We start from the raw sequence: 11,866 nt of genomic DNA, 5'->3' as shown, positions 1-11,866 counted from the left end.
TGAACTTTTAATTATAATCTTAAAAGGTTTTAAAACTTATTTAAGTTTTCTAATACAATATTAAATTGAATGATAAGTACAAAGAAATTAATTATTTAATCTGTTACAGCATGTTTTGTTTTTTGAAATCGTGACTATAATGACAATGACACTTGTATAATATAAAGAATTCTGTAATTTTTCTCCCTCTTAAATTTTCGTCATTGTTTATTTTTAGTTGGTTATATAAACTTGTTTATTTTTTATTTTCCTGTAAATACGGAGTAAATCGAGGTGTCATACTTCTTTTCCCATCAAATGCAGATCCTTTGAACTTGATGTGGTACTGTTAGTTCTTTAAAAATGTCTGATAAACCAGTCGTAGCTAGTGGCAATCAGCCGATAGTTAAAATCGGACATTATACGTTGGGTACCACATTAGGAGTGGGCACATTTGGTAAGGTGAAGATAGGAGAACACCAACTCACTAAACACAAGGTCGCTGTGAAAATCCTCAACAGACAGAAAATAAAGTCTTTAGATGTTGTTGGGAAAATCAGACGTGAGATACAGAACCTTAAACTGTTTAGACATCCACACATCATCAAATTGTACCAGGCAAGTTGTTTAAACATTTTCAATTTCAATACATTATATTACAACCTAATGACATTAGTTTTCATTATCTGTCGCTTAACAATTAGTATAGAGCATTTGTAACTTATGATTGCACTTCACAGGTTATATCAACACCGACGGATATATTTATGATTATGGAATATGTATCTGGTGGTGAACTATTTGATTATATCGTCAAAAGAGGAAAACTGCAAGAGCATGAAGCGAGAAGGTTCTTCCAGCAAATCATCTCAGGTGTTGACTACTGTCACCGCCACATGATAGTTCACAGAGACCTCAAACCAGAAAACCTGCTATTGGATCACAATATGCATGTCAAGATTGCTGACTTTGGGTTGTCGAACATGATGATGGACGGAGAGTTTCTGAGAACCTCTTGTGGTTCACCCAACTATGCCGCTCCAGAAGTGAGTCATTGTTATCTTGGTCAACATTTTAGTTTACTTACAACCAATATAAAACCATATTTCAAACGGCAATAATTGAACAATCTATATATTAGTATGAATAGTAGCAACATATAGTGGCTTAATAATATCTGTATAAATTAGATGGACAAAAAACTTATTAGAATGGGTGCAATTGACCTTCAATCAATACATTCATATTACGTTCCTAGTTATATATATATAATGAAAAACATATATTGGCGTCTGTTCAGTATATTAACAGAGCATTGCTTGGTGATTATGTAAAATTGTTTGTTGATCAGTTTTAAGACACAAGTATTTGTATTATTGTAGGTGATATCAGGAAAGTTGTATGCCGGTCCAGAGGTAGATGTTTGGTCTTGCGGCGTTATTCTATACGCGCTGCTGTGTGGGACGTTGCCATTTGATGATGAGCATGTACCGACCTTGTTCAGGAAAATCAAATCTGGCATATTCCCTATCCCGGAGTACTTGAACAAGACGGTAGTGAGCCTGCTGTGTAATATGCTGCAAGTGGATCCAATGAAGAGGGCGACCATCGAAGATGTGAAGAAGCACGAATGGTTCCAGAAGGATCTACCTGGTTATTTATTCCCCTCGCCCGTGGAGCAGGTGGTAATCACATTTTTTAGTCTGACTAACTTCGATGCATGAATAGTTTAACAATGGAACGCGACCATAGCGACCTGCGTATGTCTTGTTTTGGTGATCTCTGTAATGGGTTACTATGTAACAGGTATTTGACATTTTCCATTTATTATTTTACTATGTTAATGCATTGTAGAACTTATATCTGTCTGATGTCTAACTACGAGTAGTGTTTCAGTGACCTTTTGTACAAAATGATTATCATTTTGACTAAACAAGATCAGTGTGTGTGTGATTTTCAAACCGTTTTAATGCTTGTAAACACTTAGCTGAGTCTTTAGATCAGAAGAAGAACCTCTTCTAACTAGCATCCATCCTAGATGTTTTTCTTGATCTGTGTCTCTTGTGATATTAAAACTAAAGGATTTTTCTCTGAAGTTTTTATCTGAATCTTAGTACATCCAGCTGACTGGACTATGGAGTAATTTTATTTTTCTGTAGCCCAACTCGTTGCTTATAAAAATAATACTCTTATACTAGTCTATAGGATACCTGCGCTGACTAAACGGAAACTTTTTTGAGAAATATAATCTATTTATTTTTGGCAATCTTATATATATATCTATTTCTTATCTACCACAAACTATTTGCAGTGTTTTGTAATGTTTCATATATGTATTTGAAATGTATAAACAAATTGAAGATTTTAAAATAGATGGTATTCCCTTAGTAACTTGTCGATTTGTTATCTGTATCGTTCAGGACAGCAGCGTCATAGACACGGAGGCTATCTCGGAGGTGTGCGACAAGTTCGGTGTGAAGGAGCACGAGGTCCACGCGGCCTTACTGTCGGGTGACCCACACGATCAGCTGGCTATAGCGTACCACCTCGTCATAGATAACAAGAGGATCGCTGACGAGGCCGCCAAGGCTGAGATTAAGGACTTCTATGTGGCCAGTGAGTTGGCATAGCTAACGTTGAGACCATAGACCATCATGTATTTATTACATCTTCATTGATAAGTAGGTTTGATCAGAGTCTCAGTGGCATTGTCTCTGCGAACTTTGTCACGGTAGAGAAACCTCTAATAATTTTTATGTTTGCATATAATTTGCGTACGATCTGTACGTGAAGATGATGTGTGCAAGATTTTAGAAAAATTGGTTTTAATGTCACGACTTCTTAAATTATATTAATGATTTCGTTATCATTTCCGCCGATTTCTTATGCAGACATTAATATGAAGCGGTTTCTATGGCTATTATTTTATTTATTAACAGCTAACATTCCAAATTACACTGGTTCATCGTCGTGTTAAAATTTAACAATACTAAAACTTGGCTCCAAAACTACTGAGTCACTTGGAAATCTATTAGATTGTTAGTATCTAATAGATTTTTGTTTGGTATATGCACCATTATGGTGTTGCCCTTGAGGTGAGCTAGTGTGTTTAGACAGTTCTCCCCCGGCGGTAACAGAGAGCGGGCGTCCACACCCTGAGAGGATCGCGCCCTTGAGGGACAAGCCTTCACCCGCCCCAGCCGCAGACAAGAGAGGCACTCCAGTTAAGAGGTACATAACCACGTACATACAGATACACTATTCATTGAGCTGTACCTACATACAATCTAAAATTCTATTCATTCTCCCAATTAATATAAATTTTCCTATTATCTATAAAGGTAAGTTTCTTTCCAGGGCTAAATGGCATTTGGGCATCAGATCCCAGAGCAAACCCAACGACATCATGCTGGAAGTGTTCAGAGCTATGAAGGCGCTGGATTATGAATGGAAGGTCATCAATCCGTATCATGTCAGGTACCTGATCATGTTATTACAACGATATCCAAGTTAACTTGGAGCAGGAAATTGTTTTCTTGGACCTTAATATGATAGATCCTATTTGCATTGGTTGCTAGCTACTGTTTCAATAACACAAACTAACAACATTAAATCTTATGTAAATATAAGTGATACAAAAAAAATTGATAAATTTAGGGGCCGTTCATAAAATACGTCAAACTAAAATCACCTTTTTTGAACCCTCTCCTCCCCTATTGTCACGCTGTGTCACACTTTCTGTGACCCCCCCTAGAAATATTTCGTCACAAAAACTAAGACCCCTCCCTGTTGAGTATAATAAATTCTAAATGATAGTACACTAATTCTGAAAATTAAAAATATTTATTTAGTTATTATAATAAAATTTAAATAAATTAATAAATATCTTGCATAACAAACATAAAAAAAAAATAAGCGGCGAACGTAACATTGCCGTATACCCCCCGTCCCCCCCTGTCACGTCATGTCACACAGCCAGACCCCTCCCCCCTGGCATGGGAACGTATTTTAGGAACAGCCCCTAAAGGCTTTTCCACAAGATACAGAATAATTATTAATAAAAAATATATATATATATATATAAAGAAAAAAATATTGTAAAGAATATAATGTAAAGGTGTAATATAATACCTGATGCTTCAGGGTGAGGACGATGAACAAAATGACCCAGAAGTATGTGAAGATGTCACTCCAGTTGTACCAGGTGGACTACAAGTCATACTTGCTAGACTTCAAGTCGCTGTCAGGGGAGCGCGAGGAGTCCGAGGGGGATGTGTCTCCGCCCCCAGCGTCCCCCGTCCCAGCTCCCATACCTCACCAGCACCACGGACACCATACCATGGAGTTCTTTGAGATGTGTGCCGCACTCATCATACAACTGGCACGGTAGAGTAGAACTTGCATGGGGTCTATGTTCATAGTTACTGTTGTCAACATTATTTGATTATTGCACATTGAAACTTTACAAGTATAACACATTGTTATGGCAATTAGAATGAATGGTCTGGTTATGATCCAGGTTTCTGAATGGAATATATAAGAGCTAGTTGAGTTTGTGAGACAGTCGCTACATCTAGTGCTAGTGTTGTACTTGTTTAGAATAATTTTCAAATATCAAATAATCTGATATCCGGATGTTAGTGTTGTGTACGAGACCCTCAGTTTATATAGATGCATACATTTAAATAATATAGTGCTCTCACATGGATCACTTTTATTAAATATTACTGTAGATTTTCGTCTTTATATTGGGCTATGTGGGATATTTAAATGGTTTAGAACTAGTATATCGATATAAATAAATAATAAAAAAGTATCATCATTTTAACCTTAAACATCGAGTTAACTAATTATATGCACTATGTCATTTACTTAAACATTATATATCGCTCGTAAGGTTTCGTGTTAGCTTATTTTAAGTGCGATCTGCGTGAATTCACTTGTATGAACCCATTTATACTTTTTCGGTGACGGTTTTTATGTATGAAGATCCTACAGCAATATGTCACATTTGGCACATAAAAAATGTCATATCAAATATTATTCTCTGATAATGTGAAGATAAAAGTTAATTTTAAATTAAAGCAATAATAGGAGACAGCGAAACTTCTCGGATGTAACTTAAGCGAATTAAATAAATGTACCTTTTTTAAATAACAACTTAATAACGTAAATGCCTTATAAAAATAATTTATTTTAAATGTATTTATTATTAATAAAGTTCCATTTAGATTAATGTTACGTTCTTTTCTTAATTTGTGTATAATATTATTGGATTGTTAATTACGTGTCATGAAACCGAAAATTATTTCGTACATATTATTGTAGAATGTATAGGAGGCAAGAGAAAGACTCTTGCATACATCGCATGTGGTAGTACGAAATAATAAATAAAGCAATTATTATTCTAAACCTAAATAATATCCAACCTTATTATTTATGACAACAAAACTTTCACAGACATGATAATACTAATAACTGTGTTACCATTAGTACAATTGGCGCGAAAATTGACAGCTTGGCGACATTTTGTATATACTATCGACGGTTGTTCAGGATTTAGTAACGACTAACAGTATTAAAATTATCGTTAATAAACATTGTATATCTACTATGAGACATATTAAAATAAAAGCTATAAGAATTAGATCAACATAAGACTCGTTCCATTAAAATTAATTCGCGGTTAAACAAAATGGATCTGATCATTTTATTAATGTTGATTACGATGTTTATTTTCGATATAGATGCTACTTTTAAGTGTTTTGCTTACCGTTGACTATTTGCGATTCAAATTCCGTGTGAAAAGTTTATACTTTTTAGTTTATTGTGTAAATATCAGTTTAATGGATATCAAAACAACTAAGACCCCTGTTCAAGAGTCCAAGATATATAAACGGTTTGATATTACGGTTTCGTGACAACTATAACTAAATATGCCCTTATGTGTGTGAAATGTGATTTTAATATTAACGTGTATAATTCCCAGTGTCACTGTTTGTATTATTTTTCATTAAGGGATTTAAAATTTCTTATGTAATCATTGTAATGTATATATTGAAAGAATTAATGAAATCAATCATGGATACACAAGTGCTGTCTAACCAAAGATATATTAGTGCCTTTGTATCGTAGAAACATTGATTTATGTAAGGGGGTATATAAAATGAGTAATAACTTGTACGCAATAAACATATACACCCCAAGACAGCGGAGCTGATACTTATATATTTGGCATTCGAGCTACTATGTTGTATTTATTCTTATTAAGTTTGGTGAAGCATTTCCCGCACTCAACTCCTAAGGATACATGTACAAAATTATTTACAGCTTTAAGACATTGGATGTAAATTTTGATTCAAATAAATTCCTACATTAAATATCGTAGAGTAGAAGGTTGTTTTATTTAAAAGACCGTTAACAGAATACTGTAATTTATTAAAGATCTATATTTTAAGACTAAAATTTACAAGGTGAACCTAAATGTTACTTGAGGAGAACAGTAGCTTTGAATGGGTGTATTAATTTTGAAGGGGTGCAAAGTTTCTCATCAGGCTGGCGAGGGTGCGACTGGAGCACCCTCATCCGGTTTGCTCTCCAGAGAGAATGGAGGGATGCGACAATCGAAGGTGTAGCCATCCTCGCGCTCCATACGGAAAGTACCCCTAAAGAGAAAAAACACATTTTGCTTTAAACATATTATGATTTTATAGAAGTGATGATCTTAGAAATCGATGACAGTAATGTGCAATCCTGATAAATCTCAATTAATACAGGCAGTACGAAATATATATATGTATAAATAATGTTCTATATGTTGATACCACATGTGTCCACTGGGGGCCTGTAGACTGACGTGGCTGCTGTACTGGAAGGCGGGTGCGCGGGGCCCCAGCAGAGGCTCCTGACCCACAACCCCCCGGCCACGAACCGTCTCCAATGTACCGGACAGAGAAAAGATGCGCCAATGGCGTTCGCGAAGCTGGACAGCCGCTGGCAGAAGATTCTCAAGACGGATGCAGTAGCGCCACTGTTCACATAGAAAGATTTAGACGGATTCCATGACACCACCTCTACATAGTGGCTCAAACCAAAACCTTGAGCCTCTCAGAGGTCGCCTGTTTATAACATTCACTAAAGTATAACGATAGTAGAAAGTAATCTCACCCAATAGACGGCCGAGTTCTGTGACTCCCGGCTGCCCATATAGAAGGGTATGACAGTGACGCGGACACCCTCAGTGGTCTCGCGGTGAACGTCGCTCAACTCCAGCCACGGGTGATTCTTCTTCTGCCAAGCCCGCAGAGTCTCCTGTGCTGTGAACGGAGGATCTGCAAACATTAAACATAGAGCTAAATAAGAGTTTATCAAAGTCATTGACAACATACGTATTTCATGCACCACTTGTATATAATGTATGATTTGATAGAAATTAATTTACAACAAATACCCACCCTTATCTGGGTTGTGGATGAGAAACTTATCGAACAGCTCATGCTGGAGGGGTACGCGTTCCACTGATGCGTAGGGTATAATGTCATCGTGAGCCACGTAATCCAACCCCGGGATAGCATACAGGCTTCTACTCGATTCTTGGTTACCAAGGAAAGTAACAGCCTCCGTTTGAGCCCGCTAGAGTAGGTAGATATAGTCAAGTAAACAATTAGTACACATGCTAGTTACTCAAAACAAAATTACGCTACACGAATTGGTATTATCTAATACTTTAAATGGTTGAATCATGTCTGAATATCAGTATGTACAATTCTGGCATAGCATTAAATATCCATCGCATATAAAATATGACTGTATTAAAAAAATCAATAATCAACAAACGTCATACATATAATGTTAGAATGATGCTATTATAATTATGACAAAAAAACACTTGCTTAATCAAATTGCAGACGGCAAAAAATTAACTTTACGTGCAAGACAATCACACTGTTACTATTGTAATTATTCAACACATAAAACAATAAATTGCTTACAAAATAATATATGCGGAGTGATATTTTTTTTTGTTAATGAAACGTTATAAGCATCAAGTAAGTCATGTCATCGAACAAACGTTATATGTGAACCAGTTTGATGTCCGTCAATATATTATAAGAATTACTCGACTGATGAAACAATGAGTACTCTATTATAAATGAAATGTCATCAAAGTGTAAAATTATCATCACACCAGACATTACATTACATTCAGCATTTCTGTACCTTCCTGCTCCACTCTGGCCTCGTGTCGATGTGAGATTGCATATTCGATAGTAAACAGACGATTCATATATGTATATATAGCATTACATTTAGCGGAATAAGAAAATAATTAAAAATAATATCATATAAAGAGAACTATTTAAGTCGGTAACTATATGAGTGATAGAATTAATAAAAAATTATAAGACATGTCGTTTAAAGTTCAGTCATGGATTCAATTGCTAGAATGGCGAGTGATGCCAAATGCAAGTGTCGAGTGACACACACACACACACACACATATATATATACATATATGTGTGTGTGATCTAGATGATATTTACATTGAGCAATCTATTATTGTGTGTAGGCGGACTAGGATCAAATTTTATTGTAATATTTGTAGCACATACTGTTTAGTTATGTAATGAAACGAGCACGGCCACTTCTAAATCTAAAATTTGAAAGCACTTATTAAATGGGGCTGTCTGAGAGTGAGACATAATTACCTTGTCCGCCCACAATCATGGTTACTGCAAAGCAGTTGGGTTATTGGGGAAGATAGGATAGGACAATAGGATTGTTAACTGAAGCCTAAGTTATATTATTATAATTTATAATATTTTTACTTACTACAATACTTTTTTTTTTTAATGTGTATATATTATTAGTGCACAATATACAAAAACTGAAGATTGTACCAAATTTATATTATTTTCAGTATATTCTTAGAAAAGAAAATAAGGCTGAGAGTCCTAAAAATGCTAATAGAATGAGTGAATACAAAGTCCATTATTAAAATTTAAGCACTTAAGGCAAATTACTTTTAAAAGATGATCGTCTTATATTTTTAAAAGGATTTTCGTGGTAATACCTAGTTTAATTATTAATATGTGTGTAACATGTTCTCTGTTTTAAGAAGAGTTATTAAATGCGAGTATATAAGTTAGCAATAAGTTAACATGACATTAAAAGATGTAGAAACAGTGGTAGGATGAGCGGCACAATAAAAAATATCATTTACCAAACAATTGCTCAGTAGAAATGTTATCAACATTTATTAATACTTACTATGTATGGAGCATCTCTTGTGTCTATGAGGACCTGGTAAAAAGTATGGGTCTTCCCTTTAACTTCTTTGCCGACATTTGATAAAGAATCGCCCGATGTTTCAACGTTTCGAGAAGTTTCCGGGTTATCCTTTTTATTGGAAGCATCCCTGTCGTATACTCTGGCGAGCCAAGGAAATAATATAACACCTCTATATCCGAATACTTTGTGTAAAATCAGTTGTCCAGTTTCGTATTTTCCGGTTGTTTTGGGTGCTTCTAATTTTCCAACTTCAGCAAGTCTAATATTGTGATAAAGAACGTTGAGTAGAGTCTTAGGTTAAGTACGTAACAAAATATTTTATTTTCATACATATATACGAACCGTGTGTAATGAGCTACATGGGTTAATAATATCCTAGAAGCTGTTAATCTTATTGGATTTGTGGGCACAAATCTTAAGAATATCTCCATTTTAACATTTTATTTACTAATTTTTATTGGATACTAGGATGTTTTTGATTCTTGTTTGACAATGGCAAGTGGTAGCTGACAATTTGCGCTTCCTAAAAACAAAAATGAGAAAATTTGAATTATATCGTTACCTGTTAATATTTTGTATATATATACAATATCATATTATTGTATATAGTAATAAAAAGAACAATTGTCATTTTTATTTTAATAATAGTGTTTTTTATAAATATATATCCACAAAAAATGAATAAAGTCAATAGAGTAAAATCAGAAAATTTCCGAACGTGAGTAAGGGTTCAAACTTCAGTGCTTTAAAAGTATTTTTATTGTTTTAATTTACTCATATTTTGTACATATTTACACATATTCAGTCGTGTTTATTAATAAATTAAGGCAAAATGTTAAGATTAATAAGCAGAGCCGTAAACGTGTCCGGTACGTAAATAATTTGTGTATTGTAAACAAATTATTTAAGTTACACGTATATAATAATAAGGCTTATATATATAATTTGAATTTTAGTGCAATCTTCATCGAGTAGTTCCAGATGTATAGCTTCACTATCAGCTCTACCTGATACATATCAGATGTTATATAAAACCTGTAGGGATTTCGCTGAGCAAGAACTGAAACCAAATGCAGCGAAATACGACAGAGAACACCTGTACCCCGCAGCTGCTATAAAAGAAATGGGTAACTTGGGCCTCATGGCCATAGCGACGCCAGAAGAATTGGGTGGAACAGGGCTGGACTACTTGGCATATGCCATAGCCTTAGAAGAGATCTCAAGGGGATGTGCATCTGCTGGAGTAATTATGTCAGTGAATAACTCACTTTACCTGGGCCCTATCTTGCACTGGGGCACCGATAAACAAAAAGCTGACTTTGTAACCCCATTCTGTTCAGGTACTAATAATTATAAAGTTCAGGTACTAACAATTACAAAATTGAATTTATTGCTATATTTTAATATTACTTGTAAATGCAGGGGATACAGTTGGATGTTTTGCCCTGTCTGAACCTGGTAATGGATCAGATGCTGGGGCTGCATCAACCACAGCAAAAGATGCAGGTGACAAGTGGCTCATCAATGGCACAAAATGTTGGATCACAAATGGCTATGAAAGCAAAGCAGCCGTAGTATTCGCTACTACCGACAAAAGTTTGAAACACAAGGGTATTTCAGCATTCATTGTGCCAAAACCAATTAAAGGTTTTGAGCTTGGTAAAAAAGAAGATAAGTTGGGTATCAGAGGTTCGTCGACATGCTCATTGATGTTTGAGGATTGTGAAATTCCTAAAGAGAATATCCTGGGAGAGCCAGGATTTGGTTTTAAGATTGCCATGATGACGTTGGATGCTGGTAGGATTGGTATTGCCTCACAGGCTTTAGGCATCGCACAGGTAAAGTGTGGTATAACAGACTATTTGTAATAAATATGTGAAAAAATAATAAATATATTAAATTTTCCTTACAGGCATCCTTAGATGTAGCGGTGGAGTATGCGTCAAAACGAATTGCATTCGGCAAACCCATAATGAAGCTTCAGGCTATCCAAAACAAACTTGCCGACATGGCATTACAGCTTGAATCGGCCAGGTTATTGACATGGAGGGCGGCATGGCTCAAAGACAATAAAAAGCCGTACACCAAGGAAGCTGCCATGGCTAAGTTGGCTGCCTCCGAAGCAGCTACATTTGTATCTCATCAATGCATACAGGTATAGAGAAATCTGAGTACTAAAACAAATAACACAGATACATTAAATATCATTCGTTTTCATACATTTTTCAAATGAGGTATAAGACCTGAATATTCGATTAATAATAATCTATATGTATTTGTTTCGACAGATTCTGGGTGGTATGGGCTATGTGTCGGATATGCCAGCGGAGAGGCATTACAGGGATGCTAGGATCACTGAGATCTACGAGGGCACATCGGAAATACAACGACTGGTTATAGCCGGACAGATCATTAAGGAATACGGTGTTTAATTCACATGTTCCCTGTTCTAATATAGATATATAATATTTTTTGATATATAACAAAGTGTTCAATAGTGTAATCATGTCCTTAGAATATTTGAATGTTTTTTAATATCCTTATATGTAAGACTGACTAACTCCCATAAATATGATATTTAGTGATGGCAACATTT

At 35.2% G+C, this 11,866-nt stretch overlaps 3 protein-coding genes across 8 annotated transcripts; 2 read left to right on the top strand and 1 right to left on the bottom strand.

The window, feature by feature from the left end:
* The first annotated feature begins 144 nt into the window (after positions 1-144).
* On the top strand, positions 145-6,374 carry LOC116777926 (5'-AMP-activated protein kinase catalytic subunit alpha-2). Of its 5 annotated transcripts, none has more exons than XM_032671733.2 (7): positions 145-597; positions 720-1,025; positions 1,362-1,661; positions 2,400-2,595; positions 3,075-3,210; positions 3,337-3,456; positions 4,123-6,374. In XM_032671733.2, the coding sequence occupies exons 1-7, from the start codon at positions 343-345 to the stop codon at positions 4,367-4,369; spliced, it is 1,560 nt and encodes a 519-aa protein (XP_032527624.1). In that variant the 5' UTR covers positions 145-342; the 3' UTR covers positions 4,370-6,374. The 5 variants fall into 5 exon arrangements, with proteins under 5 accessions (XP_032527624.1, XP_032527626.1, XP_032527627.1 ...); XM_032671735.2 differs by having other exon boundaries at positions 146-597; positions 3,093-3,210; XM_032671736.2 differs by having other exon boundaries at positions 146-597; positions 1,362-1,664; positions 3,117-3,210.
* Positions 6,375-6,396: 22 nt separating this feature from the next.
* LOC116777928 (polymerase delta-interacting protein 2) lies at positions 6,397-9,787 on the bottom strand. 2 transcript variants are annotated; one of them, XM_032671738.2, is made up of 7 exons: positions 9,613-9,787; positions 9,250-9,529; positions 8,200-8,244; positions 7,434-7,611; positions 7,147-7,310; positions 6,804-7,009; positions 6,397-6,644 (listed from the first exon to the last, which is right to left on the bottom strand). In XM_032671738.2, the coding sequence occupies exons 1-7, from the start codon at positions 9,699-9,701 to the stop codon at positions 6,530-6,532; spliced, it is 1,077 nt and encodes a 358-aa protein (XP_032527629.1). In that variant the 5' UTR covers positions 9,702-9,787; the 3' UTR covers positions 6,397-6,529. The 2 variants fall into 2 exon arrangements, with proteins under 2 accessions (XP_032527629.1, XP_032527630.1); XM_032671739.2 differs by lacking the exon at positions 8,200-8,244 and having other exon boundaries at positions 9,613-9,784.
* A 191-nt stretch (positions 9,788-9,978) lies between these two features.
* LOC116777927 (short-chain specific acyl-CoA dehydrogenase, mitochondrial) lies at positions 9,979-11,791 on the top strand. Its single transcript, XM_032671737.2, has 5 exons — positions 9,979-10,139; positions 10,227-10,610; positions 10,693-11,108; positions 11,183-11,425; positions 11,559-11,791. The coding sequence occupies exons 1-5, from the start codon at positions 10,103-10,105 to the stop codon at positions 11,700-11,702; spliced, it is 1,224 nt and encodes a 407-aa protein (XP_032527628.2). The 5' UTR covers positions 9,979-10,102; the 3' UTR covers positions 11,703-11,791.
* The last annotated feature ends 75 nt before the right edge of the window (positions 11,792-11,866 follow it).

The sequence above is a fragment of the Danaus plexippus genome, chromosome Z, assembly GCF_018135715.1.
Source record: "Danaus plexippus chromosome Z, MEX_DaPlex, whole genome shotgun sequence".
Taxonomy (NCBI): domain Eukaryota; kingdom Metazoa; phylum Arthropoda; class Insecta; order Lepidoptera; family Nymphalidae; genus Danaus; species Danaus plexippus.
The sequence above is the reverse complement of the archived record's forward strand: the minus strand, read 5'-3'. Positions and strand labels throughout refer to the sequence as shown.